The sequence below is a fragment of the Megascapheus bottae genome, chromosome 14 (genome assembly GCF_031878675.1).
Source record: "Megascapheus bottae isolate mThoBot1 chromosome 14, mThoBot2.hap1, whole genome shotgun sequence".
NCBI lineage: Eukaryota > Metazoa > Chordata > Mammalia > Rodentia > Geomyidae > Megascapheus > Megascapheus bottae.
In genome coordinates this window covers 42,589,717-42,617,501 of record NC_143522.1, presented here as the reverse complement: position 1 = coordinate 42,617,501, position 27,785 = coordinate 42,589,717, and the positions used below count along the sequence as shown (strand labels likewise).

General features: G+C 40.6%; 1 protein-coding gene across 6 annotated transcripts in view; it reads left to right on the top strand.

Moving 5' to 3' along the window:
- Positions 1-27,785, top strand: part of Trim9 (tripartite motif containing 9) — a 91,523-nt gene that overhangs the window by 50,831 nt on the left and 12,907 nt on the right. For 4 of the 6 annotated variants that reach the window (XM_090345079.1, XM_090345082.1, XM_090345081.1 and 1 more), the window contains exons 4-7: positions 3,064-3,174; positions 4,289-4,442; positions 15,423-15,580; positions 18,280-18,418. In XM_090345079.1, the coding sequence (XP_090201205.1) occupies positions 3,064-3,174; positions 4,289-4,442; positions 15,423-15,580; positions 18,280-18,418 (562 nt within the window). Of the gene's footprint in view, positions 1-3,063; positions 3,175-4,288; positions 4,443-15,422; positions 15,581-18,279; positions 18,461-27,785 lie in introns of all 6 variants that reach the window. The other 2 variants (XM_090345084.1, XM_090345083.1) reach the window with 1 other exon arrangement.

The window sequence follows — 27,785 nt, the reverse complement described above, 5'->3', positions numbered from 1 at the left end:
AGTTCTAGAATGAGGGCAACGACTCTAAGTGGGTTATTCTCATTCATTTATCATCTCTCCAAGTTCATCTCATTGACCCCTACAAACTCCACATAGGCCCTCCATCCCAGTGAATGAAAATACATCAGAAGGAATACCTCTGGGGCTCAGATGGTGATGTCTCTAGAAGGGCAGGCAGGGGTGGGGAGAGTGGGTGGCAGTGTTATACAACCCTGCAGCCACTCACTGGAAAGCTGTAGCTTCTTTACCCATGAGTCAGAGCAGCAGAGCAGCTCACAGGAGAGTCATCTTCCTGGAAGAGTGGCACAGGGATTCTATGGAGGGATCATAGGATCCCAACCTCTGCTCCTTTCTATCAGGACCTGTTGTTACTAGGTTCCTGTAGCCTCCTCCAGTCTGTCTTCCAGAGTCACCATCCATGCAGACATTGCTGCAAACTAGTCAAATAAATGCAGTTCCATTTCCATAATGCTCTTAGAATCTGGTTTGAAGAAGCATTACCTTCATGGATGTATTGGTCATTCTTATTTCCCCTTCAAAGAAGTCTCTCTTTCAGTCTTTATCCTACTTGTTAATGGGTGATTTTTTTTTCTTTGAGGATGTTTCTTTGTTTTGGGGAGGAATTTAAGCTTTTGAGCTTTAGATGCTTTAGATATGAGGCCCTTGTCTGTTGTAAGGCTGATGAAAATCTACCAGTCTGTGGGCTTTCTATTTATCTTGCTAGCTATATTCTTTGCCATGCAGAAGATCTACAGTTTAATGTAATCCCATTTATCTAACCATTCTTTGATTTGTTGTGTTTCTGTCTTTATTAAGCAAGTTTTGGTCTGTGCCAAGCAGCCCTAATGTCTCTCTATTCCTTCTGTAATATTCTCAGGGTATCTGCTTTTACCTCGAGGTATTTGATCCATTTTGAGTTGAATCTGGTGCAGGGTGATATATAAGGTTCTATCTTCAGTTTTCTACATATGTTTAGCCAATTCTGCCAGTACCATTTGTTGAAGAAGCTGCATTTTTTCCATCCCATTTTTATGGCTCCCTTATCAAACAATAGGTGGCCATAGGTTCCTTTCTAGATCTTCAGTTCTATTCCATTGGTCCTCGGGCCTGTTCTTGTGCCAGTACCAAGCTGTTTTTATGGCTTTGTAGTTTAGTATTGATATTCTTCAAACACTGTTCTTCCTGCTAAGGATTGTTTTTGCTATTCAGGGTCTTTTATTGTACCATATGAATTTTTTGATTGCTTCTTCTATTTCATTGAAGAATGAAGTTGAGATATTGATGGGTATTGCACTGAATTTGTAGATGACCTTTGGCAATATTTCCATTATCACAATGTTAATCCTCCCAATCTAGGAGTTTCTTTTTTCAGCTTTTTGAAGTTGTCCTTATGGAGGTCCTTCACCTCTTTAGTTAATTCCTAGGTATTTTATTTATTTATTTTAATGCTCTTACCAATGGAGTTGCTTTCCTGATTTCAGCCTTGCCTTTCTCATTGTTGACATTTTTGTGGGTTAATTTTATACTCTGATGCTTTATCAAAGTTTCAGATAAATTCACATGACTTGGAAATGGAGACTGTGGGATTCCCTAAATACAGGATCATGTCAGAAAAGAGAGAGAGTTTTACTTCTTCTTTCCCTGTTTGGATCCCCTGTATGTTTGCCTCTTGCCTTATTGCTATAGCTAGGAAATCTAATACTATAGTGAACGGAAACAGCAGACATCCCTGTCTCATTCCATGATTTTAGAGGAAATGGCTTTAACTTTTCACCATTAAGTATAATGCCTGGGGCTGGGAGTTTGGCCTAGTGGTAGAGTGCTTGCCTAGCATGCACGAAGACCCGGGTTCGATTCCTCAGTACCACATACATAGAAAAAAGCCAGAAGTGGTGGTGAGGCTCAAGTGGTAGAGAAAGGCTTGAGAAAGTCCATGGACAGTGCTCAGCCCTTGATCTCAAGCCCCGGATTGCCAAAAAAAAAAAAAAACAAAAAACAAAAAAAAAAGTATAATGCCTGGCTGAAGGCTTCTCATATATAGCCCTTGTTATATTGATAAATGTTCCATGGATTCCTAGTTTTCTCCAGAACTTTCATCAAAAAGGAGTGTTGGATCTTGTCAAATGCTTTTTTTCCTGCCTCTATAGAGATGATCATATGGTTCTTGCCAAAAGGGTATGCTGCTACATAGTTGGTGGGCATGCAAACTTGTTCAGCCCCTCTGGAAAGCAGTGTGGCCTTTCCTCAAAAAACTAAACCTACAGCTTTCCTATGATCCAGCAATCCCACCCCTGAGCATTTACCTAAATGTCCACAAACAAGACCATACTAAAACTACCACCATATCTATGTTCATTGCAGCAGCATTATTTACCATACCTAAGATATGGAACCCACCCAGAGGGCCCTCAGTAGATGAATGGATCAAGAAGGTATGCTATTTATACACAATGGAGTTCTATGCTTCCATCAGAAATAATGACATTGCCCCATTCATAAGGAAATGGAAAGACCTGGAAAGAATTGTATTAAGTAATCCAGACCCAAAGAAAAGTAGGTTGCATCGTTTCCCTCATTTGTAAGAACTAGAATATTTTTATGATATTCTTAACAGGGGATCTCAATAAGTTAAGTTCATAGGATCATGTATAATGATGCATCAACATGAACTCCAAGAAATGGAAACAAGAGATTCTCATTATGTCCTGTATGTAGTCATTTTTTTCTTCTCTTTTAGTTTTGTACCCTTTGTCTTATATATAAGTTTATTAGATCTGTGGAAGGGCATGGAATCACAGAAACAGCACAACATGGGATGAACTAAAACAACATTGATACTTGACATTATGTTGGAAATGAACTTTACAACTTGAGGGAGGGGAGGAGAGTAGGGAGGGTAGAGAGGAATAAATGAAGGAGGGGATAACAGAGTTTTAAAACAAATGTACTCATTACCCCCTGCTCATCACCTTTTCAATAAAGGTTTTGTTTTTTTTGTTTTGTTTTTTAAAAAAAGCATTCTACTCTACTATTGTAAGCCATTCCGTTTCTCATTAATGCTAGGTGGTTCGAGATCAGATCTCTCATTGCACAGTGAAATTACGCCAGACCACAGGTCTCATGGAATATTGCTTGGAGGTGATTAAGGAAAATGACCCCAGTGGCTTTTTGCAGGTAAGTAATTTTAGCCTCAGATTCCATATGGCCCATGGGACGGAGTATAGGACACATACATGGGACATTCAAAAGTTCTGCCAGAGTATAGTTACCACAATAGAAGAACCTGTTTTCACACTGCACTGGGGATGTGGGTACCTGTAAAACAAACTCTACTGACTTCCAAGAAGGACTGATAAGACTGAGAAATGGAAGACCATTTTTCTTGCATTTAATCATGAAATGTAATTTCCTATAAGTTCTTCCTATGTAAAGTATTGATTTGCCTAAGAACCGGCACTCTCCATTACATTTCCACTACCATCTTTTGCACAGCTTGTCAGCCAAAAAACATCTGAATAGGCAAGGTTCCAGACTCCTATTTAGCTCCTACTGGCCAGTAAGTCAGTGGTTTCTAGAACACAGTGAATGCTTTTTTGTTTTGCATTCTCATTTTTCAGCATTAACTGTTTTAGCTAGATGCTAATGTGATATATACTAGACTTCACTTAAGTTGGAACCCAGTGATAGGGAGTCTTAAGGGACTTATAGATCTCTTCCAGCTCACACTCTAATTAACGAGTCGATAATGAGAGAGAGGCTGAATGCATACAATGAAAGGCTATTCCAAAGAAAAAAAGTTGTAAGTGCATAAGGATGGTATGTTGAAATGTAAGAAATTCCACATGCAAACCTCTTAAAGCCAGTTTGCTAAGCTCGTTCCCAAGTCTTGGAAGGCTACCTACCCATAGCTCAGAATGGAAGCCTAGATCTGTAGGTGGTAATGGAATTAATCATCAGCATGACATTATTCTTCACAGTTGCTGGATTTTAGAGGAATGGTCATAAATCCCATGATCATATAGCCATGTTTGTCTATTAGACCAATAAGCACACTTGCTAATTATTTATAATGCCCTCCCTCTGATTCACCTAGGTATTCAGATTTGCGTGGTGAATCACAGCTCATTCTAGTCAGCTCAGGATCCTCCTCAGCAATGGCCATGAAACAGGAGGTTGTGTGTCCCAAGGAAGTGGTGGTTACATTCCCAGAGAGACAGTCAAGGAACAATGCTGTGGTTCCAGTGTAGTACTGCATTTCTTACACTGTGGTCTTCTTTGATGGGAATAGATTTCTGATGCTCTCATAAGGAGAGTGCACCTGACTGAGGATCAGTGGGGGAAAGGTACGCTCACTCCCAGGATGACCACGGACTTTGACCTGAGTCTGGACAACAGCCCTCTGCTACAGTCTATTCACCAGCTGGACTTTGTGCAGGTGAAAGGTACGTGCTTGCATTGCTCTAGTCAGAGAGCATCACCCCTCATAGATGCTGGTGCTTGAAGCAGAGTCAGTTACCCCTGTGATGAATGGTATAAAAGTCTGGTGTACCACCTGTCTTCTCAGGTAATGAAAATGTCTCCTTGTGGCTGTGTCACCTACCTCTAAGCATATTAGATAAACTCAGATAAATTCTGTTTTATTCTGAGAATCTCAGCTTCCACATACTCGCAACAGATTGTCTGACATGAAAAAGAGGCAAGGAGAAAAAGAGAACATCATAGCACATAAAGAAAGCCTTAATGTAAAACAGAGCACTGGTTAAGTGGTCGAGAATAGAGGAAAGAGTGACACTGAGCAAGATGCATTGTACTCATAAGCTAACATGTTGAATTGAAACTACTCTGTACAACTACTTAAAATTAATAAGTGTTTTAAGAAAGAAACCCTTGTTAGTATAAATGAGGAAGTCCAGAGTTGACTACCTTCATCTAGATAAAGATAGTAACCTTTGGGGGTGGATCCATGAGAATTTGAGAGAATCATAACTGGCCTCTGATCAGGCAGGAAATACAAGTCTGGAAGGAAAAAGACACTTTACTGTATATTAGTTTATGTGTCAGGTGCGGTGGCTCATACCTGTAATTCTAGCTACTCAGGAGGCTGAGATCTGAGGATCAAGGTTCAAAGCCAGCCTGAGCGCTAAAGAGTTCGAGACTCTCGTCTCCAAATAATCACTAGAAAACGGGAAGTTGGGCTGCGGCTCAAGGATAGGACAGTAGCCTAGAGCAGAAGAGCTCAGGGACAGCACCCAGGCCCAGGGGTAGGGTGGTAGCCTTGACCTGAAGAGCTCAGGGATAGTGACCAGGCCAGAGTTCAAGCCTCATGACCCATCCCCACCCCAAAACTAAAAGACACAGCAAGGTCTGTTTGAGATTGTGAGGGATAAGGATTGAAGGGGAGTGCAAGTACTTAAGTTCATTTTAAGGAAATTCAAAGAAAAAATGAAAATTCAGACCAACTGTGCAGCAATATTTTACGATAATGTGGTTAATGCCCATTGGAAGAATATTTCTTTTTTTTCCCTCATTCTATGGGAAGTTACAGACAGCAAGGAGAAGCCCTCCTGGCCTTCATCTCCTTTCCCTCAGTGATCATATCAGTCATAGCTATAATATACCAAAACCAAGAAGCTAGCCTTTGTACAGTGTATTGCAGTCCTGTGCTATTTTATACCATTTAGATGCATAAAATCACCACAAGAATGAGCGTAAACAACTATTCCAAAACTGGACAGTGCATAATCCCAGCAACTGAAAGATCAGAGCAGGAAGATTGTGAATTTAAGGCCAGCCTTGGTTGACTCAGGACAAACAAAAGAATAACCAGCAACTTCATTCCATTTATTAATGGGGACCAAGACATGAGAAAGTATATCAATGTATGTGAAGTAATGCACCTTCTATCTGGTGAATATAATTATTTCTCCCCTCTACCATGCCTACTCCCTGATGATTGGCAGGCTCTTCTCCATCTCTATCATTGTATCATCTTATTTTTTAAACTAAAGAAATAGATTTACTCTCTGTTTTCATGTATTAGTAATTCAGAATTCAGAGCATTCAAATTTTTGTTTTGACAGGAGTTTGTCCTGATGGTAGAGTGCTTGCCTAGCTTGCACCGAAGACCCAGGTTCGATTCCTCAGTACCATATATGTAGAAAAAGCTGGAAGTGGTGCTGTGGCTCAAGTGGTAGAGCTCCAGCCTTGAGAAAGCCCAAGGACAGTGCTCAGACCCTGAGTTCAAGCCCCACAACTGGCAAAAAAAAAAATTGTTTCTAGCTGGGTGCCAGTGGCCCACACTTACAATCCTAGCCCCTCAGGAGGCTAAGATCTAATGATCACACTTCAATCCTGGGCAGAAAAGCTCCAATGAGACTCTTATTTCCAATTAACCACTCAAAACACCCTCAAGTGGGGCTGTGGCTCAAAGTGGTAGGCTAACCTTGAGCTCAGGGACAATGCCCACCAGGCCTGAGCTACAAAAATGACTGGAAAAAAGGTTGGGGGTGGGGAAGCAGAGCTTTCCCAAAGGAAAAAAAAAAAAAAGGTCTGAAACTAGAACTCAAGCTTGGCAACTGCCACTTTTGCTCATTGGCTAGCACTTTACCCAGTCACATCTCTAACATCAGAAACAAAAGAAAAAAAAATTCTGATTGTGGGGCTTGAACTCAGGGCCTGGGTGCTGTCCTTGTGTGTTTTTGATAAAGGCTACCACTTTAAGACACAGTTCCACTTCCAGTTTTTGAGTACTTTATTGGAGGTAAGAGTCTCACAGACACTTTTCTGCCCCAGCTGGCTTTGAACTGTGATCCTCAGATCTCAGCTCCTGAGTAGCTAGGATTATGGGCCTGAGCCACTAGCACCTGGCAATGCTTCCTTTTAACAGAAAGAACCAAGTCAGCTAACAAGTTTTAGGGCTATTAGGGCTCTTGTCCCAAAGTCAGTTTCATCCCACTAGTTGTTATATGTACTTCTTTCATCATTGTATATTTGCTCTCATTTGTTTTCAATGTTCTCAACATTTGTTTAATAAGTATTGCTTTAGGAAGATGGCTTAATCATTTTTGAAGTAGTTTATATATGATACATTAAAATGCTTTTATTTTACAATAGTAACAAAAAGTTTGGCATTTATTGAGTGCTGAGCCAGACTCCCTCTCTTCCCCAAGTACAGAGAAGTTTTACATATAGTTCCTCATCTTATTCCACAGAACTCATAGTCAGCTGAAGATATTGAAACACAGGGACTCTGAGCTGTCTTCCTGAGCTCACACAGCTAGTGAGGCAAGGCCTGGATTCACACCCAGAGAATAACTCAAGAACACGCATACACCTTCTAGTTTATTCTAGGAAACTACAGCCTTCATATGTAGCTTTTCCTGGGAATTCCTTTTATAAACTTAATAAAAAATAATTCATTTTGTATATTTAACATGCAGCTCTTACTGGGAATTCCTTTTGTGTACTTAATTCCTTTCATATATTTAATATTATTTAAAGTTTCCCTTCACACCTATATACCTAATATTTAAATCCATCCCTTGTAGAATATAGAGTCCCAATAAATCCTTCTTTTAGTCTCCAAGTTTTGCAATGAAATATAATGAAGTTAGAAGTAACTTAGAGGAAGAAATGTATGACACACACACACACACACACGCACGCACACACACACACACACGAAGTACATAAAGACTTGATAGAAGAGAAGAAAGAGAGCTAACCCAATTAGTGAGGAAGCAGAAGAGGGCATCCAGAGGGCAGGAGCCTCAGGGCTTTGAAATGCTTTGATCAGCTGACAGAGGTTCCCATCTGCTACATTAATTACCCTTCGGAGTTCTGTCCATTTAAGTGTGGTAAAGTCCAGGCCAGTTGGCAGGATGGTACCAGTGATGATGGAATGAGCAGGCCATTCATCTGGCATAAGGCCTGCTGGTCCATGTGCCTGGCTGGCACCACAGACCCCATTTCCAAAGCACTATTGGTTGGCCCCTTGACACAGAAGGTAAGAGTGAACATGGCTATTCAAGCTGTTCAAGTCTATACATACAGCAAAGAATGCCAAGTACTCTCCAGATCAAAATGCAGAACACTTGAACAGCAACAACTCAACCTGGAACGCAGAATAATCAGAACAAGTATGTATGAAATTCATAAAACAGACCATTTGGGGCTGGGTGTGGTGGCTCACGCCTGTAATCCGAGCTATTCAAGAGGCTAAAATCTGAGGATCACAGTTCAAAGCCAACCCAGGCACTAAAAAGTCCATGAGACTCTTATTTCCCGTTAACCACCAGAAAACTGAAGTAGAACTATGGCTCAAGAGATAGAGCAGCAAGTAGCTTTGAGCTCAGGAACAACACCCAGGCCCAGAGTTCAAGTCCCATGACAAAAAAAAAAAAGAGAGAGACCATTTGGTAGAAGAGGGGTTAATCTATTTCAGTTTAACACTTCATCTTAATATCATTTACTTCTGCTTATTATCACTCTTCATTGTTAATTTATGGGTTTTGCTTTGTGCTCATTACACTTAATTAATTCAGTGAGAGCCCAGTCCTCTTTAGATTGCATAATTTTTACCTGTCAGGTGCTTGTGATGGGGAAAAAAGCCAGAGGTCATGATGCAATAGAGCTTGATCGGCTGTAGTTTGAAATTTACTACTGGCCTCTATAGCACATATACAGTTGTCCTAGAATAGTGTTACTTTTCTCATTCTTAGTTTAATGAACTGTACTTTCCCAATCTGTCAGTAAAAAATATCCCAGGGAACTGTACCCTAAATCTCTATGCAAATAGCCAAATTAAGTAGCATTTGGAATGGTGCTAAAATGTAGTCTACCCACTTGAATGTAGCTATAAAGATAATTTAGTATGTTTTCTAATTGTCCAAAGTGGATTACAGTGTAAAGTTAAAATATTTTCAAAGTTACTTAAAGGATGCATTTAAAATTGTGACCCAATGACTTCTAAAGTATGTTTACTGAAAAACTAGCAAGCAGCTCTCCCTCCCTCCCCCTTCTCTCTCTCTCTCTCTGTTTTTTTTTTTTTGCATTTCAAGTATCTTTTTATTGTTATTGTTGATTTCTTCATTGTTGACACTGAAAAAGACAGATTTACTGTTGGTACTGCTGGTACTCTTTTTTCAAGAGCCTAAAGTTATTCTCCTACTAGCTAAGTGTTTAACTGGTCTGTTCCTTCTGATGTCTATCGCCCCCAAGTGGGAGCTCTCAGGAGAACATTGATGCTTTCTTTATTATAATACCCCTTAAGTTTAATGGCATGCTTTCTGGCCATATCTTAATTAGAAAATCATTACATAGGTAGGACCCATGGCTCACATCTGTAATCCTAGCTACTCAGGAGGTTGAAATCTGAGGACTGTAGTTTGAAGCCAGGAAATTAAACAACAAAAGTGGAGCTTAGGCTCAAGTGGTAGAGTGCAAGTGAGCAAAAAAGCTCAGGGACAGCTCTCAGGCCTCAGGCGCTAGAAGGAAGAAAGACAGGTGATGGGAGGGAAAGGGGGAGAAAGAAGAAAGGAAGAAAGGAAGGGAAGGAGGAAGGGAAAGAAAGAAAATTGTCAGATTTTTTTCTCTTATAGAAAACTATATAATAAATTGCCTTCTGTTTTTGTTACAAAGTAATTTAATTTTTTTCCCTTAATTCTAAGTTGATATTGTCAACTCTTTCCTCCAGCTTGAGGGGGAAATTTTAGATATTTTCCTAGTCTTCCAAAAAGAGTTCAGATATCTATAACCTCCCCAAAGAATATTACCCTAGGATTATATATAAGTAAATACACAGAGTTTCCCAAATTTGAGTTGTAGTGCTAATATATAATGTCAGCCTGTTCATGCTGAACCAGGACAACACACAGCCTGAAACTCCACCAACCCTTTTATAGCACTGGACCAAATGGCTATTAATTCCTTTAAGTGCCTTGAATACCTCTAAGGGCAAATTTATCTTCATTAACTCATCTTGAATGCAAGAAAATTTGATATGCACTAAAGTCATAAGCTGCAACACTGTGACCTAAATAGATGTTCTTATAAATCCTAGCAAAGGAGCTGCAACGTATGGGTGAACTTACATGCACACATAATCTGTTCATGTAAGGAAGTTGTCCTCAGAACATGTGTTGATGCTCGTTACTCACCATGGCACAGTGATGGCTTTCTAGGAATGGCCTGAAATTTCTCTCAAGTCTAAATTCCATTCCTATTGACCAGCGTAAATAGAGATGAATGACAGTCTACAGATGAGCTTTCAGAGAGAGTGCAGAGAAAAATATCCACGTATCAACATCCAGATGCGTATACACTGTAGCTCCGAAGATGAATTATGTCATTAATATCAGCAGCACTTGTTTTTCACATTGTAGGAAACAGGAAGAAGTTTCCACAATGAGTCCTGGGGGCTTGCCTTCAGCACAGTATCCTCAGGCACCACACTGGAGAAAAGCCTTAATGCAGTGGCAAGCATACAGCCCAGGTCCCAGCCCTGCTGCTGTGGAGGGTATCATGTATCCTATTTATCTTATTAGGTATAAAAGAAATGGTCTACAAGAAATACAAAGTCATTTCAAATTAATCTATCATCAGTTATTCTTTGGAAGTAGCTAGCACTACACTTCCTGGCTGATGTGTATGACTGAGCTTTTGATTTTATTGACACTCCTGTCACTAGGCAACAATGTTTACCTTGTTTTTTTAACCTAGGTTTTTCATTTCTAGGCATCTTTGTTTTCTACTTAGTTTTTTTTTCTGCCAGTGCTTTCAAATGTTCAGATGTGAAGTTTCTCTGGATGTCCATTTCCTCAACTACAAACCAGAGTTAAAGAGTACTTACTACATGGTATTGCCATGACAATTCAATGTCTTAAAAACGCGTAAGCTTCCTGTTCTTCTGTGTGGTGCTCGGCCCAGGGCTCACACAGCCTGGCTTAGGATTGGTGCTCCATGCAAAGAGCGAGAGGCATGCTTCTCATTTCCTTGACCACCCCATACTCCTGTTCATTCACAGAGGAATTCTGGAAGACTGCAGGTATTCTCAACCCAAAACATTGGACTGTAAATTGAAAGGCAGGAACCTTCTAACATTCAGATGTTTGGAAACATTGGCAGAGGAAACTACTGTTGCAGAATGTAACTGAACTACACAGCTACACCAAGCTCTTCAGGAAAGCCAGTGCCAGTGGCTGTCTTTGCATCCCAGAAAATATTCAGCTTGAAGCTTTTACAGCTTAAAAATGCTAATGTTAAATTTGGTTGTTAGGGGAAAAAAAGAAAGGTGACAGGGACTGAGCATTAAAAAATCAAGCTCTGGTTCGCTAGTGACAGATGCTTCAATAAAATCTATTGCTCAGTCTTAGATATCAGCCTGGAAACTGTGGAGCTAGCCACTTCTAAGCCAAAATAGTCACTGGTTAACTTGATACTTCTTTGGATGTTTTATAGGTCATTTATTTTATACTTAATAAAATAAATAAGGAAACAACATCTACTATAAAGTTGATTTTTTTCAAAAGTCATTCTTTGCTAATGAGACTGTGGTTTTTGTCACATTTGCCTTTTATATATAACATCATTTAGAGATAAATAAAGAAAAGATAAATAAAATAAAGAAAAAATAACTCTTGGCACATGAAAAAGTAGACTTAGAACTCTTGGCACATGGAAAAGTATATTTAGAAACACATATAACTTCTCTCCTCTTGTCCTCTCTTGCTATTTGCTTTATTTTCTTATTTGTTTAAATCTGAGACAATATTAAGATCTGAGAACTGAGGGGTTAGATTTTTCTTCCCAATCCTCTTATTCTTTTAAAGAACATCCACCAAGGGCTCCATATAAGTGAAGTTTTAACATTTGTTTTTCAAGGTGCAGATCTAACTTTTTTTTAAAAACGTGGGGCCGGGAGTTTGGCCTAGTGGTAGAGTGCTTGCCTAGCATGCACGAAGACCAGGGTTTGATTCCTCGGTACCCCACATACATAGCAAAAAGCCGGAAGTGGTGCTGAGGCTCAAGTGGTAGAGCTCTAGCCTTGAGAAAGTCCAAGGACAGTGCTCAAGCCATGAGCCCAAGCCCAGGACTGGAAAAAAAGACAAAAAACAAAAAACGTGGTGGCTTATAGAGCACATCATCCAATGGCAGCCCCCTCATACCACCAGCAGCAAATAGGGCCTTCCTGTTGCAATGGTCAGCCAATGGTGTCCTGAGACACACACCCTTACTGGGAGCTTCTGGGAGCTCCTGCTTGTAGCAGAAGTGCCCTCAGGTTCCGGACTGCCCAGGGGTATACATGCCTGAAGGCACAGGATCACTAGGTGTTCCCAGGGGTGTACGTGCCTGACCGCGCAGGGTCACAGAAGCACAGAGCGCAATCTCTAAGCCACCAGCTAGGAGGCCCCACAGTTCCCCCTTTTTCTTTATTTATGGTCAGTCATAACCGGTTATAGAATGGGGCCTAAGTAGTTGATACTGTGTATGCAAAAACATCAACTGGATGGCATCCAGGCAAGCCCTGACAAACCCAACAAACTAATTAAAATGTGGGGTCCTATCATAAGAGCCAATAGCAAAAAGCAAAATGGGTCCCGTTGCTGTGGAAATGAACGTGGTGAGCCAAGAGGACCAATCAAACTATGCCTGATACCAGGAGGCATTTTGCTGTCTTGAAGTTCTAACATTTTAATTACCTATGACGCCATGTGTTTCAATAATCTTTTAATTATACCAATGTCTAATAGAGAACTTTCAGTTTCTTATGAAAAACATTTGCATGACTCAAGTTGAAATTATCTTGTGATCTTCTCCTTTGGTTGTATAATTAATGAAATCTAAATTTGCTTGAAACAAGAATGAAGGGGAAAAGAAAACTATTATGGAGCTAATGAAATAAGACAGTCTCAAGGAATTGTTTTTAAGGTAGGCTGTAACTAAAAAGGACATAAAAAATATACTACTTGGCCAGACACTGTGGCTCATGCCTATAATCCTAGCTACTCAGGAGGCTAAGATCTGAGGATCACAGTTCAAAGCCAGCCCAGGCACTAAAGAACATGAGACTCCAATTAATCACTAGAAAATGGGAAGTGGGTCTGAGGCTCAGGAAGTAGGATGGTAGCCTTGAGCTGAAGAGCCCAGGAACAACACCCAGGGGTAGTGACAAGGCTACCTGGGTGATAGCCTTGAGCTGAAGATCTCAGGGACAGAGTCCAGGCCCAGAGTTCAAGCCCCAGGATCAAAAAAAAAAATACACTATGGAGGAATATTCATGTCTTTATAAGCCCTTCAATAAATGATTTGCTTAGACTTTGCCATGCTTTACTTTCACAGCAAATATGATCAAATATATTCTCTCATGTAAAGAAAACAATTTATTTTAAGTAAGTCTCCAATTCTTATAGCAACTTAGCCCTAGAATTACAACCCCTGGTTGATCTCTGTTTTTGTGGGTGCTTGTTAGAATCATCAGAAGAGCTATTGGGTCACACCAAGTCCAGTGACAGAAGTTCTTGGTCTTAATCAGAAAAACTGTTCAAGGACAGAGGAACTTTAATAGGAACAAGCTTATTAAGGAAAAACAGAGTGAAAGTACACTCTCAAGACAGTTAGCCAGCTCAAAAATGAGCAACTGCCTTAATGGTTCCGAGACCTCAAGATTTGATTGAGATCTATGAGGAAGTCCATTCCTGGACACTGGATTAACTGTACTTAACTCCTACAGATGTATCACTTCCTCCACATTGGATAGAGGAATGTTTAGCCTTAGCTGGTCAGATTGGGACTTTTTATTTCTCAAAGGGTGAGAGAGGATATATGTATCAGCAAGACCCTGTTATATGTCATGAGTCATTCTCTTCAGTTAATATCAGCAGGCCAGGATGTGATTTTTAATCAACCTCTAAGCCATCATTCCCAGCCATCAGATTTCCTAGCTCCCTGCCTAACCTCTCTGCCAGAAGGAGTATATGTTATATCTCCTCCTCTCTGTATCTAGTCCTGGATTTATTCAGTGATCAAGACAATACATTTAATCTCCTTTTCCTCCAAATCCAGATATTCTGAGACCTAGAGGTTACAGTACCCACAGGCCATCCAAACCCTGTGCCAGTGAAAAGGCAGTTTCCTTCACTAAACTGCCCACTACCAATTACCTTATCACTCATTCTGACTTATTTATGCTTGATCTTAAAAGTGAAACATGGTCTTATTATAATGCATCACAGTCTTTTCTTAAGTATGATATGAATAACCTGCTCTTTGTTCATTATTCTTGCTTTGTAGTCACTGCTTTCATTTTCTAGGTTATACACCATAGACCTTGTTTGCTGAACTGCTGTTAAAAACATCTTCTTGTTGCGGTTGCCTGACTGGAGCAGATTTAGCTCAATGCAGGACAGACACAGTCTAATTCTGGGACAGTATACCAGGTGTTCCATGATTAACATTTGTTCCTGTCAGTGTCCCTGAATATGATCCAAGCTGTTCTCTCTTGTTACCAAAATGCTAAAAAATAAAATAAATCAATGTTTTGGTGCTAGAAGATATATTTTTTTCAGCAGTTGGTAGAAACACTGTGCTCAGCTACATATACTGAGTTCACAAGAGAAAAGCAGGGACTGTTTCTCAATCAAGATCTCTATGCCTGGGTATCTGAAGGTTCAGTGACTTGGCAGTTGTTAGTAATATTTAAAAAGCTCAGCATAAAATGTGGAGGTTGGGGACTATGATGAGTAAAACAATGACAGATTCTTACCAGGCTGTGAGGATGCCTGCATCTTCCTGTCATTCCTGTTCTATCCTGTACTAATGCTCAGGCTCAAAGTCAGGTGTTCTATATCCAAAACACGCAGGTGGACTTCACCTCGTGCTGTTTCCCAAGTTCACCAGCAGGTCCCTCAGAAGGTTCAAGGTAGGGGATGGCTGCTAGAGCCACTTGGCCCCAAATTTCAAAAATCCGCTATGGCTATTTATGGGCCCAAGATGTGGAGTGGTTTCCGAGATCTTCCTAGAATATGTAGTCCACTGTCTATAAACTGAGAGTTCAGGCTCGTAAACTTTGTGGTGGATTTATGAGCACAGCGTTCGCCATATTATGAATAAAATAGGCATTAATGAGCTGGAATGGAAATCTAGTCCCCGTGTCAAATCTTTCTTTTGAGGGGTGATGTCTTCCATGCACATAGGGAAAGGTATAAAACCAGAGCTCCCTGTGGATAATCCTATCCTTCTAGCCACCATAGTTAAGGTGGCTTAAGACAAGGCCTCCCTGTACCTCAGGAACACACCCTACCCCTGGAAGCCCACTCTAAGATTGGCTCCTTCTAACCATTGTTTATTGAGGGGTTTTTATCATTTCAAGGTACTGAAATAATTGCAACTTGACAGAAGTCAGAGTAACTGTCATTTCTGCTTAGCTTCCTCTCCAGTTCCAGCAACACCCATCCTACAGCTGGAAGAGTGCTGCACCCACAACAACAGTGCCACGCTGTCCTGGAAACAGCCCCCTCTGTCTACAGTGCCAGCTGACGGATACATTCTAGAGCTGGATGACGGCAGTGGTGGTCAGTTCCGGGTATGTAAACTATCCACTACTTGTTAATCCACCGTGAAGTCTTGCTTCCTCTTCTTTCCTGGGCCACCTTGGCACTACCTGTCCTGAAACTGAGGCCTTCCTTCTCCTTATTTCATTAAAGATGATGAAGGAGTCTCAGTAACATCCTAAACTTCCAAAGAAATAGCGTGGCCCATTCTCACCGCTTTGAGCCTCAGATTCAAATTTGCAGAATGAGGAAGATCCATAATATGTATATCACATCTGGTTGCTAAAAAATCCCATTAGGTAGTCCATAAAAGGACTGGTTGCATGCTACCTAGCATATGACAAGCCTGAAGTAATAGTTATTATTATTGCTAGTAATATTATAAACTGTTCCTTTGGGTTGTATCCCTCTATTTAAGAAACATTTGTTGCAAAGTTCTGTTCTTTTCTGGCCCTCTCACCAACAGAGCTAGTGTTAGCACATTATCTCCACAAGGAAAGCCTTCCGCAATCCAGGCATCCTTTTGGTGAGATATGGCCATGCTTGCATCAGCCTGCAAGCTGATGATCTGTGTGCGACACCTATCTGCACATGTCTGCATCTGTTCCATGTAAACACAGCCTCTTTCTCATCTGTTCTTTCCTCCCACCTTGCTTTGTACCTGCTCCATCTCAGTCTTGTCTGAGTCCTTGCCTGAGATTCCTTTCTGAGTTCTGAGGTCAGTCTCTGCACTGATAAAGAAGGATTCGTGCTTTCTTTCCATACCCTAGGCCCTGAGGATGAGGATTTCTCTTAGCCATCCATGGTCAAACCTGGGCCACTTGCTTGCAAGATCAAAGTCTGTCAAGCACTAGGTTTAAACACTTTGAAGCGGGATCTGTATCTCCCTCAACTCTCCTCAAGAGCAAAAGCTCTCCTGTTTAATAGGAAAGCCTCTTTAGGGGTCATAGGTTTCATTTCAATTTATATCTTTGGTACTGTGTTTCTCCCTTTCCCATTCCTTATCCCTTCCCCACACTCTGTGGGTAATTTCTATCTGTTCATGAAATTATCCTGGGAATAGTCTCCATTTCTTACAGTCCTAAGGCTGTATGGTCCTCCTGCCTCCTCACCAACCCAGATGCAGACTCCTCCCAAGTGCATTTCTTTCACCTACATTTCTCCTCAGCAGATTTCCACCTGTATAGAATTTTCCATTTCTGTATTCTCTGAAACTTGCTTTAAAATAAACCTATAATTTTCTTTGACAACTTAGCTTTGTCTCTGCTATATTCCAGTGTTCTTCCTTAGATATTAGTATCTTAGTACCATCCGCTCCTCCTTCTTTCTTTCTTTTTTCCTCCTGTTCTTAAACCCCAATTGCATGAAGAAAGTCATTGACTTTTCTGAGCTCTTTCAATCTAATCATATTCAGTCACTTCCACTTCCAGGCTACCATAAGAAGTTGTGACACTTGGTTGGGGGTATGACTTGAAGACCCCAGGAAAAGTCTTCAGGTTATAACTTGCTTTATTCCTAAAATGCAGTTGCTGCTTCCTCTTCCTATTTCCCCTTATAACTTATTAAAAATGCAGAATTTCAGAGCCTATTCTGAGGACCTACTAAATCAAAACTGCATTTTAATGAGATTTACAAGTGACTCATATGCACATGAAATTTGAGAAGCACTGAATGAGATACATAACAGTTTAGATTTTTGTTACTGCTGCAGTAGTAATGAATTGGTGGGCCAGTCCCAGAGCCCAATCCTCTTAGGTAGCCCACCAGAGAGTTGTCATTTTAAGACTGAGTTGAATATAAATTATTTTTACTCATTTCATCAGCATAATTTTGCAAAGCACACAGCTGAAGCTGGAAGCAAAAGCCTAACCTATGCTAACAATGCATTATACTAGGATTTATTTTTAAGCTTTTGAAATGTCAAGCCTTCTCCTCCTCTCTGTACTGTGATGAAAACCTACACCCCTCTGCTTTTGAGTCTTTGTGACTGTTCCTGAAGCCACCAGTATATAAACAGCATAGCGACCACCCTCCTGTGCTCATGTTTCACACATGGCTTTTACAAATCACACTGACAGATGAAAAGCTCAGCAGGTGGAAAATATAAATGTCAAATTATTAAGAATAGGCGTAATCTCAGCCATAAATCCAAATTATTTTGAGAGCTTTTTGTTGTTGTTGTTGTTGTTGTTGTTGTTGTTGTTGTTGTTGTTCTTCTTCTTCTTCTTCTTCTTCTTCTTCTTCTTCTTCTTCTTCTTCTTCTTCTTCTTCTTCTTCTTCATGTTTTTGTTTGTTTTTAGACAAGATCTTGCTATGTAGCCCAGGCTACAAACTCTATAGACTCTTTGAAAATGCTGAGATTACTGGCATACCCTACCACTCCCATCTCTAATTTAATTTTATAATCCCTCACTGTTAACAATTGACCATCCATTAAACTACCCAGCCTTGTGAAATGAAAGGCACTATGCCAATCAGTCTGCACTTATACCTTTAATATAAGTCTCACACCAATGCCAAACAAGGTGGACATTCCTGTCTCTTTTACCAGTTGGGTAATTGAGGCTTTAAGAAGATGAGGCTTTAAAAAGACAAGGTTAAAAACAAGATTCAAATCCAGATGAGGCTGATGATGTAAAACTCCAGCTCCTGACCTTACTCCATGTCCTTGCCTTCTTCATTTCTCCCAAGAGTTCATATTAAATGGGATCCTGTTGTTTGTTGACCCCAGGAAGTATATGTCGGAAAAGAGACAATGTGTACGGTGGATGGTCTTCACTTCAACAGCACGTACAACGCTCGAGTGAAGGCCTTCAACAAAACAGGAGTCAGTCCATACAGCAAGACCCTGGTCCTGCAGACGTCTGAGGGTAAGGCCCTTCAGCAGTATCCCTCCGAGCGAGAACTGCGTGGCATCTAACGTGGCTGGCAGCTCGGAGGTAACCCCACCACTGCCCACATTCCTCAAGCGTTTCCATGACTTGCTCTGCACTCGGCCACCGAGCCGCTGTTCCTCTCCTGCCTTTAGAGAGCTCATGGGATGTGGATGTGAGCAAACCAAAGATTCCACATCGACAGTTCCAATGGCTTGGGCCGTCGGCTTCCTTTGATAACACTAAATAAGCTCCAGTTGAAGAAGCTCAGACTGAAGGCCTGAACGAGGCACTGGTTATGAGACGGATGTTATCTAGGCTCTAGAGCAGGTTCCCATTCTCCACCAATCCACATCTCTTGCCAGTTTTGCCCAGATGATTCTCAATTTCTTTGTAGTGCTCGCTTGTTTGGGGGTGGGGGTAGGTGGGGGGAGTGGTATCCAGGTTCCTTCCAGTTGTGGATTTGTATGACTGAATGTGTTTCCAGTGGGTGTGGGGTGCTAGAGCCATTTGACAAAGGGCCCTGCCGGCCGCTCTTGACTTAACCAGCGTGGACTGATTCTATTTCCTACCCAAAGCCCAGGCCTTCGGCACCAGGACCGAGATTTCCTGTGGGCATCTAACAGGAAGAGACAAACAACTGCACAATACCTCGCCATTTACATCTTTTCCAGTCCCTCTAGAAGTGGTTAGGCTGCCTAGGCGCACTGCACAGGATTAATCTTCAGAGGACATTTGCTCCTTGGCTAGACTGTAAATATTTTGGTCATCAAAGACACATAATCCTCCTCAGGAGAGAGGCCTGAATTTGATGGCCAAGTAGAACCTCTGAGGCAATTAACATTGTCATCTTAAGAGCTACTACAACACATGCTATTAATGATATTAAACTTATCTAGAGGTATTTGTGACTGGTGCCAAAGCAGTTTGAGACTCTGGGGTGTCATTTTAATCATAAAAGTCACCTCCCACCCCATTGCTATTCTCCAGAGCTGACCTCTGCACAACTTTGTTGATTTGTGTGTTTGTTTGTTTGTTTTTCTTTCAAGATGTTAGCTAGAAGAATTGTGATGGGCATCCCCACTTTCCACATGTGTCAGTCACCCCTAAAGTGGTCCACATGGTTAAAAATAAGCACAACTTTGAATTCCACAGCCAGGGGGCAGGCCCCGGCCTGTGAAGACAGTGCTTTGGGGAGTTGTAAGTCTGTGATACTGTTCAAAGAAAAGTATTTGTTAAAGGAAAAATATCCGCATAATATAGTCTCATTTAGATTGCAGTAGCATGGTAGCTAGAATTTACCCTAGAATGTTCATTTTAGCAACTTCTCTCCATGGTGACCTATCCATTTAGAGCAGTTGCTTCTTTTCCCAAAATACCATGCTAAAAGGCAAAAGCTATCCCAAGGATTTGTTGTTTGTTTGTTTCTCCCTAGAAGCAATGCAGAAGCCCCTAGCGGCAATGGCCTCACTTCCCACTTGTGCACAAGACGGTCAGATTGAAAAGTTCAGTGCATGCCAGCAGAGATACCATGCAACAGTGTTGCTAATATATGTCATCAGACCTATAGAAAAACCATCTTTACTCATAGTATACTAGAGGAATCGTAACTATTTCACAAAAATCAGTTATTAGCATAGCATTCTAAGTGCTTCTGTCTCTCCTTTCATCCAACAGGAGGATGTAATTTCTTAAGTTTCTTTTCATGTTCATAAGATTATGGTGTCTAACTTAATAAATTACAGGATTTGAAACTGCGATCCTTGCTATCACAGTCGCAGAGTTGGGGGGTCATTTTCTAAATGAAACTAATGGAACAAGTTCTCTATCAACAAAGAAACTGTACTGTAGACGTTCAATTCCTCCATGGATTTTATATGTTGTGTACAAATATAAGGTATGTATCGGAATACAAAGCAAACTCTATCATCATGTAGACATCAGTATTCTCTGTTACTGCACAGAAGTGATTTTCTCATGATGAAATAAAGTTCACACACATACTTTCTCCTTAACTTTGGTTTGTTCTATTTGTTTTTCCCTCATTCTAAGAAAATTTAGAAAACGAGAAAAGCCATAGGTAATATTTACTTTGACAAAGAAGATTTAATCCATCTGTTACAATAGAGAAAGCCTGTAGATTTAAATAGTTATAACATTTTTCAAATTGATGAGAAAAATCCTATCATAGATTTCTGATAAGTTCATTGCAGTGATACTTTGTGTTATTTCTTGCAGTTCTCGGAAAGCTCACTTCAAAGATAGTTTTTCTTTGTCAGTACTGGGGGAAGTTTTATTTTGACTTTGTACTATAAAGAAGAATCTTATACATCCTTCTTAGCAAGAAGCAGTTCCTTTCTAGGTCATAAAGTCTATGTCATAGACATTATAGCAGATCTAACTTCTTTCCATGCAGTTAGTCTGAGGTTTAAATCACTTATCACTAATACTCTATCAGCCTAAGTTAACATTATACTGGAGAGGCTGAAAGGCCACATTATTCTGAGTTGGAATCCATTTCGCTCAAAAGCACATTGATCTATCTATTTGTCTGTCTGTCTGATCAGTGCTTGTAATTGCTCACTGTGCTAATCTATAGGCAGAGAGTGTTGAATAGATGGCCCTCTTCTCTGTGGAGCTTACATGTGCGAAAAACAGACCTAAAACAAATAAGAACATAATTAGCTATGTACCTACACACCCTGATGGGCATGTGAACAAAAACAAAATGGAAGGAAGGCATGGTTTATAGGAAATTGAAATTTCCTGATTAATCAGGAAAACAATCAAAAATAATTTAATCCAATGGAAAATTTAAAGAATGTATTACCCTAAGGGAAAAGAAAAGGAAAGTACATTATATAAGTTCAAGGTTGGTTAGTTCCCTGAAAACAGATACCTGCAAGAGGTAGCTAAGACAGCCATGCAGATAAAGCTGGCCCTAGATCTTAACCAAATTATCCTATATGGAGGAGGAATATAACTGTTAAAAATATTTTAATCCAGAGAGAACTCACCCTGGCCAAAAATCACAGCACCAAGGACAAGCGAGGTAGACTCCACCAAAGCCTCAGGCTGGAGTTGTCACCCACCTGCTGAGACCTTGCCTAGGGGACATTGGCCCGCAGTGTTCAAGGGCCAGCCAGCCAGGTTGCCTCTTGGAAGCCTTTCTAGGAAACTGGTAGTGACCCTTCCCCAGGCCTGGGTGATTGGGGTGAGCTGAGCCAGACACTTCCTGGGTTGGCACAGTAAAGGCAGACTCCGAAAGGACAATGATAAAGATGGACTTCATCTGCATGTGATATTTAAGTGACTCAAATGGGTTTGAGGAATCCGGGATGAAAATCCAAATCGAAATTTCAAATAAAGGCAGAATCAGCAAAAAAAAAAAAAAACAAAATTTAAAATGAGGCCCACAAATTTGATTGTACATAGTTTTAAAGGCATTCGTGCGGTTGTCATTACAGCCATGTCCCAGGCTTAGGAAGCATCTGTAACGTTATGTAATGAGGCCTTCTTAACACAGTGTGCTGAGGCTCATTCTGCACGACAGACTTTACTCCCACCAAAAATAATGACACAAGGCTGAGCACAGGGTACGATATTTCCTGTTTATTTTTCCCCAGTACATTTCTGCCTACCTAAACAGAAGGTACTTTTTTTTTTAATCTAAGAGACATGAACTAGAGCAAAGGCAGTATTCCTAAGGCTCAATTTACTAGGTAAGACAAAAAGTTCCTGAGATGCCTCTCTTTTCAGCTCTCAAAGCCAAGGGGCTGCTCCCCATACTTGCTCCCCCACCCATCCTCAGGGAAAGCAGAAGATGGAGGATTTCAACCACTACACAAGACATACTCTTCTCTATGTTAAAAAAAAAAAAAAGATTCTTTTCTTTGGACAGATTCTTTGAAGTGGATACTGGACTAGAGGGTCTGAACACTTCTGAAGTCCTGAATTCCAAAATGTTTTTCCAGACAGATAGTCTACCATGAATGTGTGATGCTAGTCCTGGGACTTAAACTCAGAGCCTGGATGTTGTCTCTGAGCTTTTTTTGCTCAAGGCTAGTACTCTACCACTTGAGCCACAGCTCCACTTCTGGCTTGTTGGTGGCTTATTGGAGACAAGAGGTTCATGAACTTTCTTGCCCTGGCTAGCTTTGTACCAGTATCTTTAGATTTCAGTCTTTTGAGCAGCTAAGATTATAGACATAAGCCATCAGTGCCCAGCTAAGGGTTTAATTTTGGTTAACCAGGCAGACTCTTTTTTTTTTTTTTTTGTAGGTCATAGAATTGAACTCTGGGCCTGGGCGCTATCCCTGAGCTCTTCAGAGCTCAAGGCTACTGTCCTACCCCTTGAGTTACAGCACCACTTCTGGTTTTCTGGTGGTTCATTGGAGATAAAGAGTCTCATGGACTTTAGTGCCCAGGCTGGCTTTGAACCTCGATCTTCAGATCTCAGCCTCCTGAGTAGCTAGGATTATAGGTGTGACCCACCAGCACATAGCAACCATGCACACTCTTGTAAAAATAAAAATGTTCCTAGGAGAATTTTACTTTATATTTTCATAGGCTATTCTAACAACTACAGGAAATAATTTGCAATGAATTCCACAGGAAATTGATATCTAGTGAGGAAAGAAGACTTCGTAGAGGAAGTAAGAAAGAGAAACATCCAAAGAGACAAGGCAAAAACTTTGAAAATGTGCCTTGAGCTGATACTGAAAGGAAATAGTCAGAAATTTTGATTGATTGCTTTAATTAGATTGGACAACTAAGCTTGGCCCAGGTCACAGGCACATTAACTTTAGAATTTGTGGCCTTATTTCTCCTTCTTCCCAAACTTTATGGCACCTTGCTCAATCACAAAAACTATGGTACTACTCACCTCTCTGGAAATAAGAAAGCCACCCAACAATCTAGATTGCAATCTTGCAACTATGAAGAACAATTTATTACCTGTTGGGAAGGTAGGAACACAAAGCCCTTGTTCATTCATTCTTAGTTTATGAACTAGTCCACTGAGCTCATTGACTCATTTGCTAAAGTCATAATAGATTAAAGGCATCCCCTTAGAAGAGAGATGAGGGAAGTTAACTGAGAGGGGCTGGGAGTGTGGCCTAGTGGTAGAGTGCTTGCCTAGCATGCACAAAGCCCTGGGTTCTAGGATGCTAAAATACAGTGGAACAGTCATATAAAGTCTATCCACTCGTGTTTTATTCAAAGGTCCTACAGAAAAAGATCTCTCCTCCCTGACACAGTGAAATAGATGACAGACAACATCTCTATCTTCAATGCAAATGTGCACATCCCTCCTATACTCTGCAGCTGCATTATGCTGGGGTCACAGTATGTGTTAATTATCTTCTATTTCTGCTATAACAAGTTACCACATTCTTGGTGCCTTAAAACAATGCACATTTATTAACCTTCAAGATCCAGAGGTCAAAATCCTACTAGGCTAAAAGTGAGGTATCAGCAGGACTATATCCCCCCTGAGGCATTTTTATCTTCCTCTAGCATAAGATTCAGTGCTGTTTTCTTGACCACACCCTCAACCTTTCTTATTTAGGGACCATTGTGATTATTTTAGTGTCCCTACATTGCCAGGACACTCTCCTTGCCTCCAGAGCTTTAATTTAGGCACATCTGCAAAGTCCTCTGCCTTTACCCTGTAAGGGTACCAAATGCAAAAAGGATTCAGATTTGAACATTTGGGGTGGGCCATTTTTCTATCTGCCATATCCTATGAAGTTATTACTTCATACTCCCTTTATACTTCTTACTCCCTGTGTAGGGAAAATGAACTTCTGAGAAGTTACGTGGCATTTCCAATCCAGTTCTCTCAACTTTCAACATCTAGGACAGTGCACTTGGGTAATGGCCAGTTGTATTTAAGCAAAGGAAAGAGAAGGGAAATGGGCCTAAGTCTACCTGCTCTGTTACTAAAAGTATCCAATCAAATCCAAGGCACATTCGGTAGCCACCCTATCTGAGCATCTAGAAGGCCAGATGTCGGGCTCTAATGCTTTCATAGAGTCAGGTTAGATTTCTCAAAAAGAATCACATTCCTGCTTTAAGAAGAAAATGAGAGAGTGGCTGTCATAGCCAGCATAGTATGCAGGTCTGTGCATCTCCAAAGTTCTTTGCTTCCTCCACCTCTCCTGCCTCCTCCCAGGCCAGCAGCACTCCCAGAGAGAATCCTTCTCCCCAAGTGCTGCCATGAATGCTCTTGGCCTACAGAGATGAGTTAATATCTGTCAAAGAAAGAGAATGTTAGAGCTACCTCTTTGAGGTCCTTCAGAGCTACTCCAGATGCCATCTGGACTTGGAGACTTGCGTGTGTTTAAGCCATAGAACTATTTATTCACAGAAGCTTTCTGGATTTCCTGATTTCAACTGGAAGGAAGTGGGGAAGAAAAAATTAGTGATAATCAGAGAGGCCGCATTAGATACCTTCTGCCTCCTCCAAGGGTCTTACCAAGTCTAAAAGTTCTGAAAAATTGAACACTAATAGAAAATAGTAGGTAAAGGAAAGTATATGGGTCATTAAAGACATTTTTTTCATGCCTATACTTTACATTTCCTAACCCAGAGCAGCTGGGCCTCTCCAAATTTTTTTTTTTTTGTCAGAAGAACATGCAAAAGCCTCAAGGACAGTAAATCATACCTGATCAAATTTGAGCAAATTTTACAATATGCAAAGTGAGAGAAATCCTGATTAATTTCATAGCCCATAAGAGACAAATGCTCTCTTCTTTTATTTTTTGTCCATTGTGAGGCTTGAACTCAGGTCCTGGGCCCTGTCCCTGAGCCTCTTTGTGCTTGAGTCTATCACTCTGCTGCTTGAGCCACAGCACCACTTCCAGTTTTGAGTGGTTTACTGGAGATAAGAGTCTCACAGGGACTGTTTGTGCTTGGGTTGGCTCTGAAATGCAATCCTCAGATCTCAGCCTCCTGAGTAGCTAGGATTATAGGAGTGAGCCACTGGTGTTTGGCTTCTTTTAATTTTGACAGCATATATTATATCCCAAGAAATTTTAAAATTTTTCCATAGGACTGAATTGGATCCAAAACTGGTTTGGGTTCTGGGACTTGGGCTTAGCAGTTGACGTTTGAGGAGCAGTTTAAACCTTTGGAAATTTGTGTGCCTAATTAAGATACAGGGTAATTTCAGTTCTTTTGATTATAGTTGCTTAGAAATAATGCCACGGGTATTCTAAATTGGACTGGAGGACTTGGTGATGAGGTACGTAGCTGTCCTGGGGAGGGAAGAACTGTTTCATTCTTTTTAAGATGAGGTTTTCAAAACACATTTGTTTCTTACTTCTCCATTGCAATTAATGCCACATTTAAGAAAGCTTAAAATACCATGTTTTGTTATAAATTGTGTACCAGTTGAACATAATTGTGACTTCAGCTTCTTTAACAGATCATTTAAAAATATTGAGCCTCCTTCTTCATTCATTCCTTTGTCTATTTTAAAATCTCCCCAACAAAAGCAAATTATGTTACAGCTGGTTTGTAAGGAACTGAAACTCATCTTTAATACCATTGTACAGTTCTCAGTGACATCTTGCTTCACTCTGCTCTAAAATGCAGTTCACTTGCTGGAACAGGAGGCCTTGGTTGCTCAATTATAAAACTATTTACTGCCAGACAGGAAAGACACCCAGGGCTTCCTTCCATCAAGGGTCAAAGGAAGTTGTATTGACATACATTGTCACAAGAACCTTCCATCTCTGCTTTTCCTCTTCCACTCCCTAGCATAATACCTTATAGATCATAATAATCACGTTGCAGGATTAAAAAAAACTTTAGCATTCTATACTCGATCAAAGTGCCGACATGAAATGAGAAGTATAAAAACTCACTGTAATACACAGCCTCATAGTGAAAATTTCTCACGGGCCCCAGGACAGGGAAAAAGGTACTGGCTTGTTCTATGTTGTGGATACTATGCTTCTTTTCAAACTCTTTCTCTTTGCCAGAATTTTTTACATTCTATTCTGGTAATATTTTATTAAAAACTGAAATATCTACTATGGAAAATAAAATAATAAATTTATTCTATGATAAATTGCAGAGGAAAAAACCTCTCTGTAATATATTACACCAGCTAAGCATTGGCTCACACCTGTAATCCTAGCTACTCAGGATTTAAAGATCTAGATTTAAAGCCAGGCAGGAAAACCTGTGAGACTCTTACCTCTAATTAACCACCAGAAAACTGAAAGTGGTGCCATGGCTCAACGTGGTAGAACACTAACCTTGAGCCGAAAAGAACTCAGGGACAGCACCCAGACCCTGAGTTCAAACCCTACAATCAACAATAACAACAACAGCTAATAATAATAATAATAATAATAATAATAATAATAATGTGACACCAGTTTTCCCCAGATTTTTCATGTGACCCAACTACTCAGTTCTCATACAATGTTTATCAGATATGTGTTTTCATGAAGTGCCAGTTAATGGACAAATGAAAGAAATATACAATGAGCCAGAGTATACCATCCAGATACTCCTTTTTTTTTCCTTGAACCCAAAAGTCAACATAGAATCATATTTTCTTCCAAGGGTTCTTCCTTTTATTAGGGCCCCATACTTACAAGGCAGGCACTCTACCATGTGAGCCATGACATCAGCTCCTTTTTTACTTTTATTTTTCATGTAAGTTATGCCCAGACCTTGAGGTCTGAGGCTACCAAGGATCTTGTTTCTTGATCTCAGGCTTTATTATTGTTTAGCACAGGTTATCAAAGCAAAATCCTTCCTGAATAGCTGAGATTAAAGGCATATGCTACTACTCACTGCCAGTTTTGGTAATTCTTGAGTGTCTTTTAAGCAGAGGCCTCTGCCACAAGCTAAGGGAATAAAGTCCTAGAAAGAGCAAGAAGAAAATGATCGTCACTGACACAGTACATAAAAAGCATGTTTCAGCATATTAGCATTATGAACACAGTCCCTGTCCTAGAGTAATCAATGTGTATGGAGTCTCCATATACAGTTATCGCTGAATAGGGCCATTCCATTGCCCTTCTACACCAAACTGCTTTAGCTCTGCAAGGCTCAACCAGGCAGGAATCATTCATGTGGTGAAATACAACGTGATAATAGCCATCTCTTAAAGAGTTTCTTGGGGCCGGGAGTTTGGCCTAGTGGTTAAAGTGCTTGCCTAGCATGCATGAAGACCCGGGTTCGATTCCTCGGTACCACATACATAGAAAAAAGCCGGAAGTAGTGCTGAGGCTCAAGTGGTAGAGCTCTAGCCTTGAGGAAGTCCAAGGACAGTGCTCAGGCCCTGAGCTCAAGCCCAGGACTGGCAAAAAAAAAGAGTTTCTTGTCTTCATCATTATTGTCC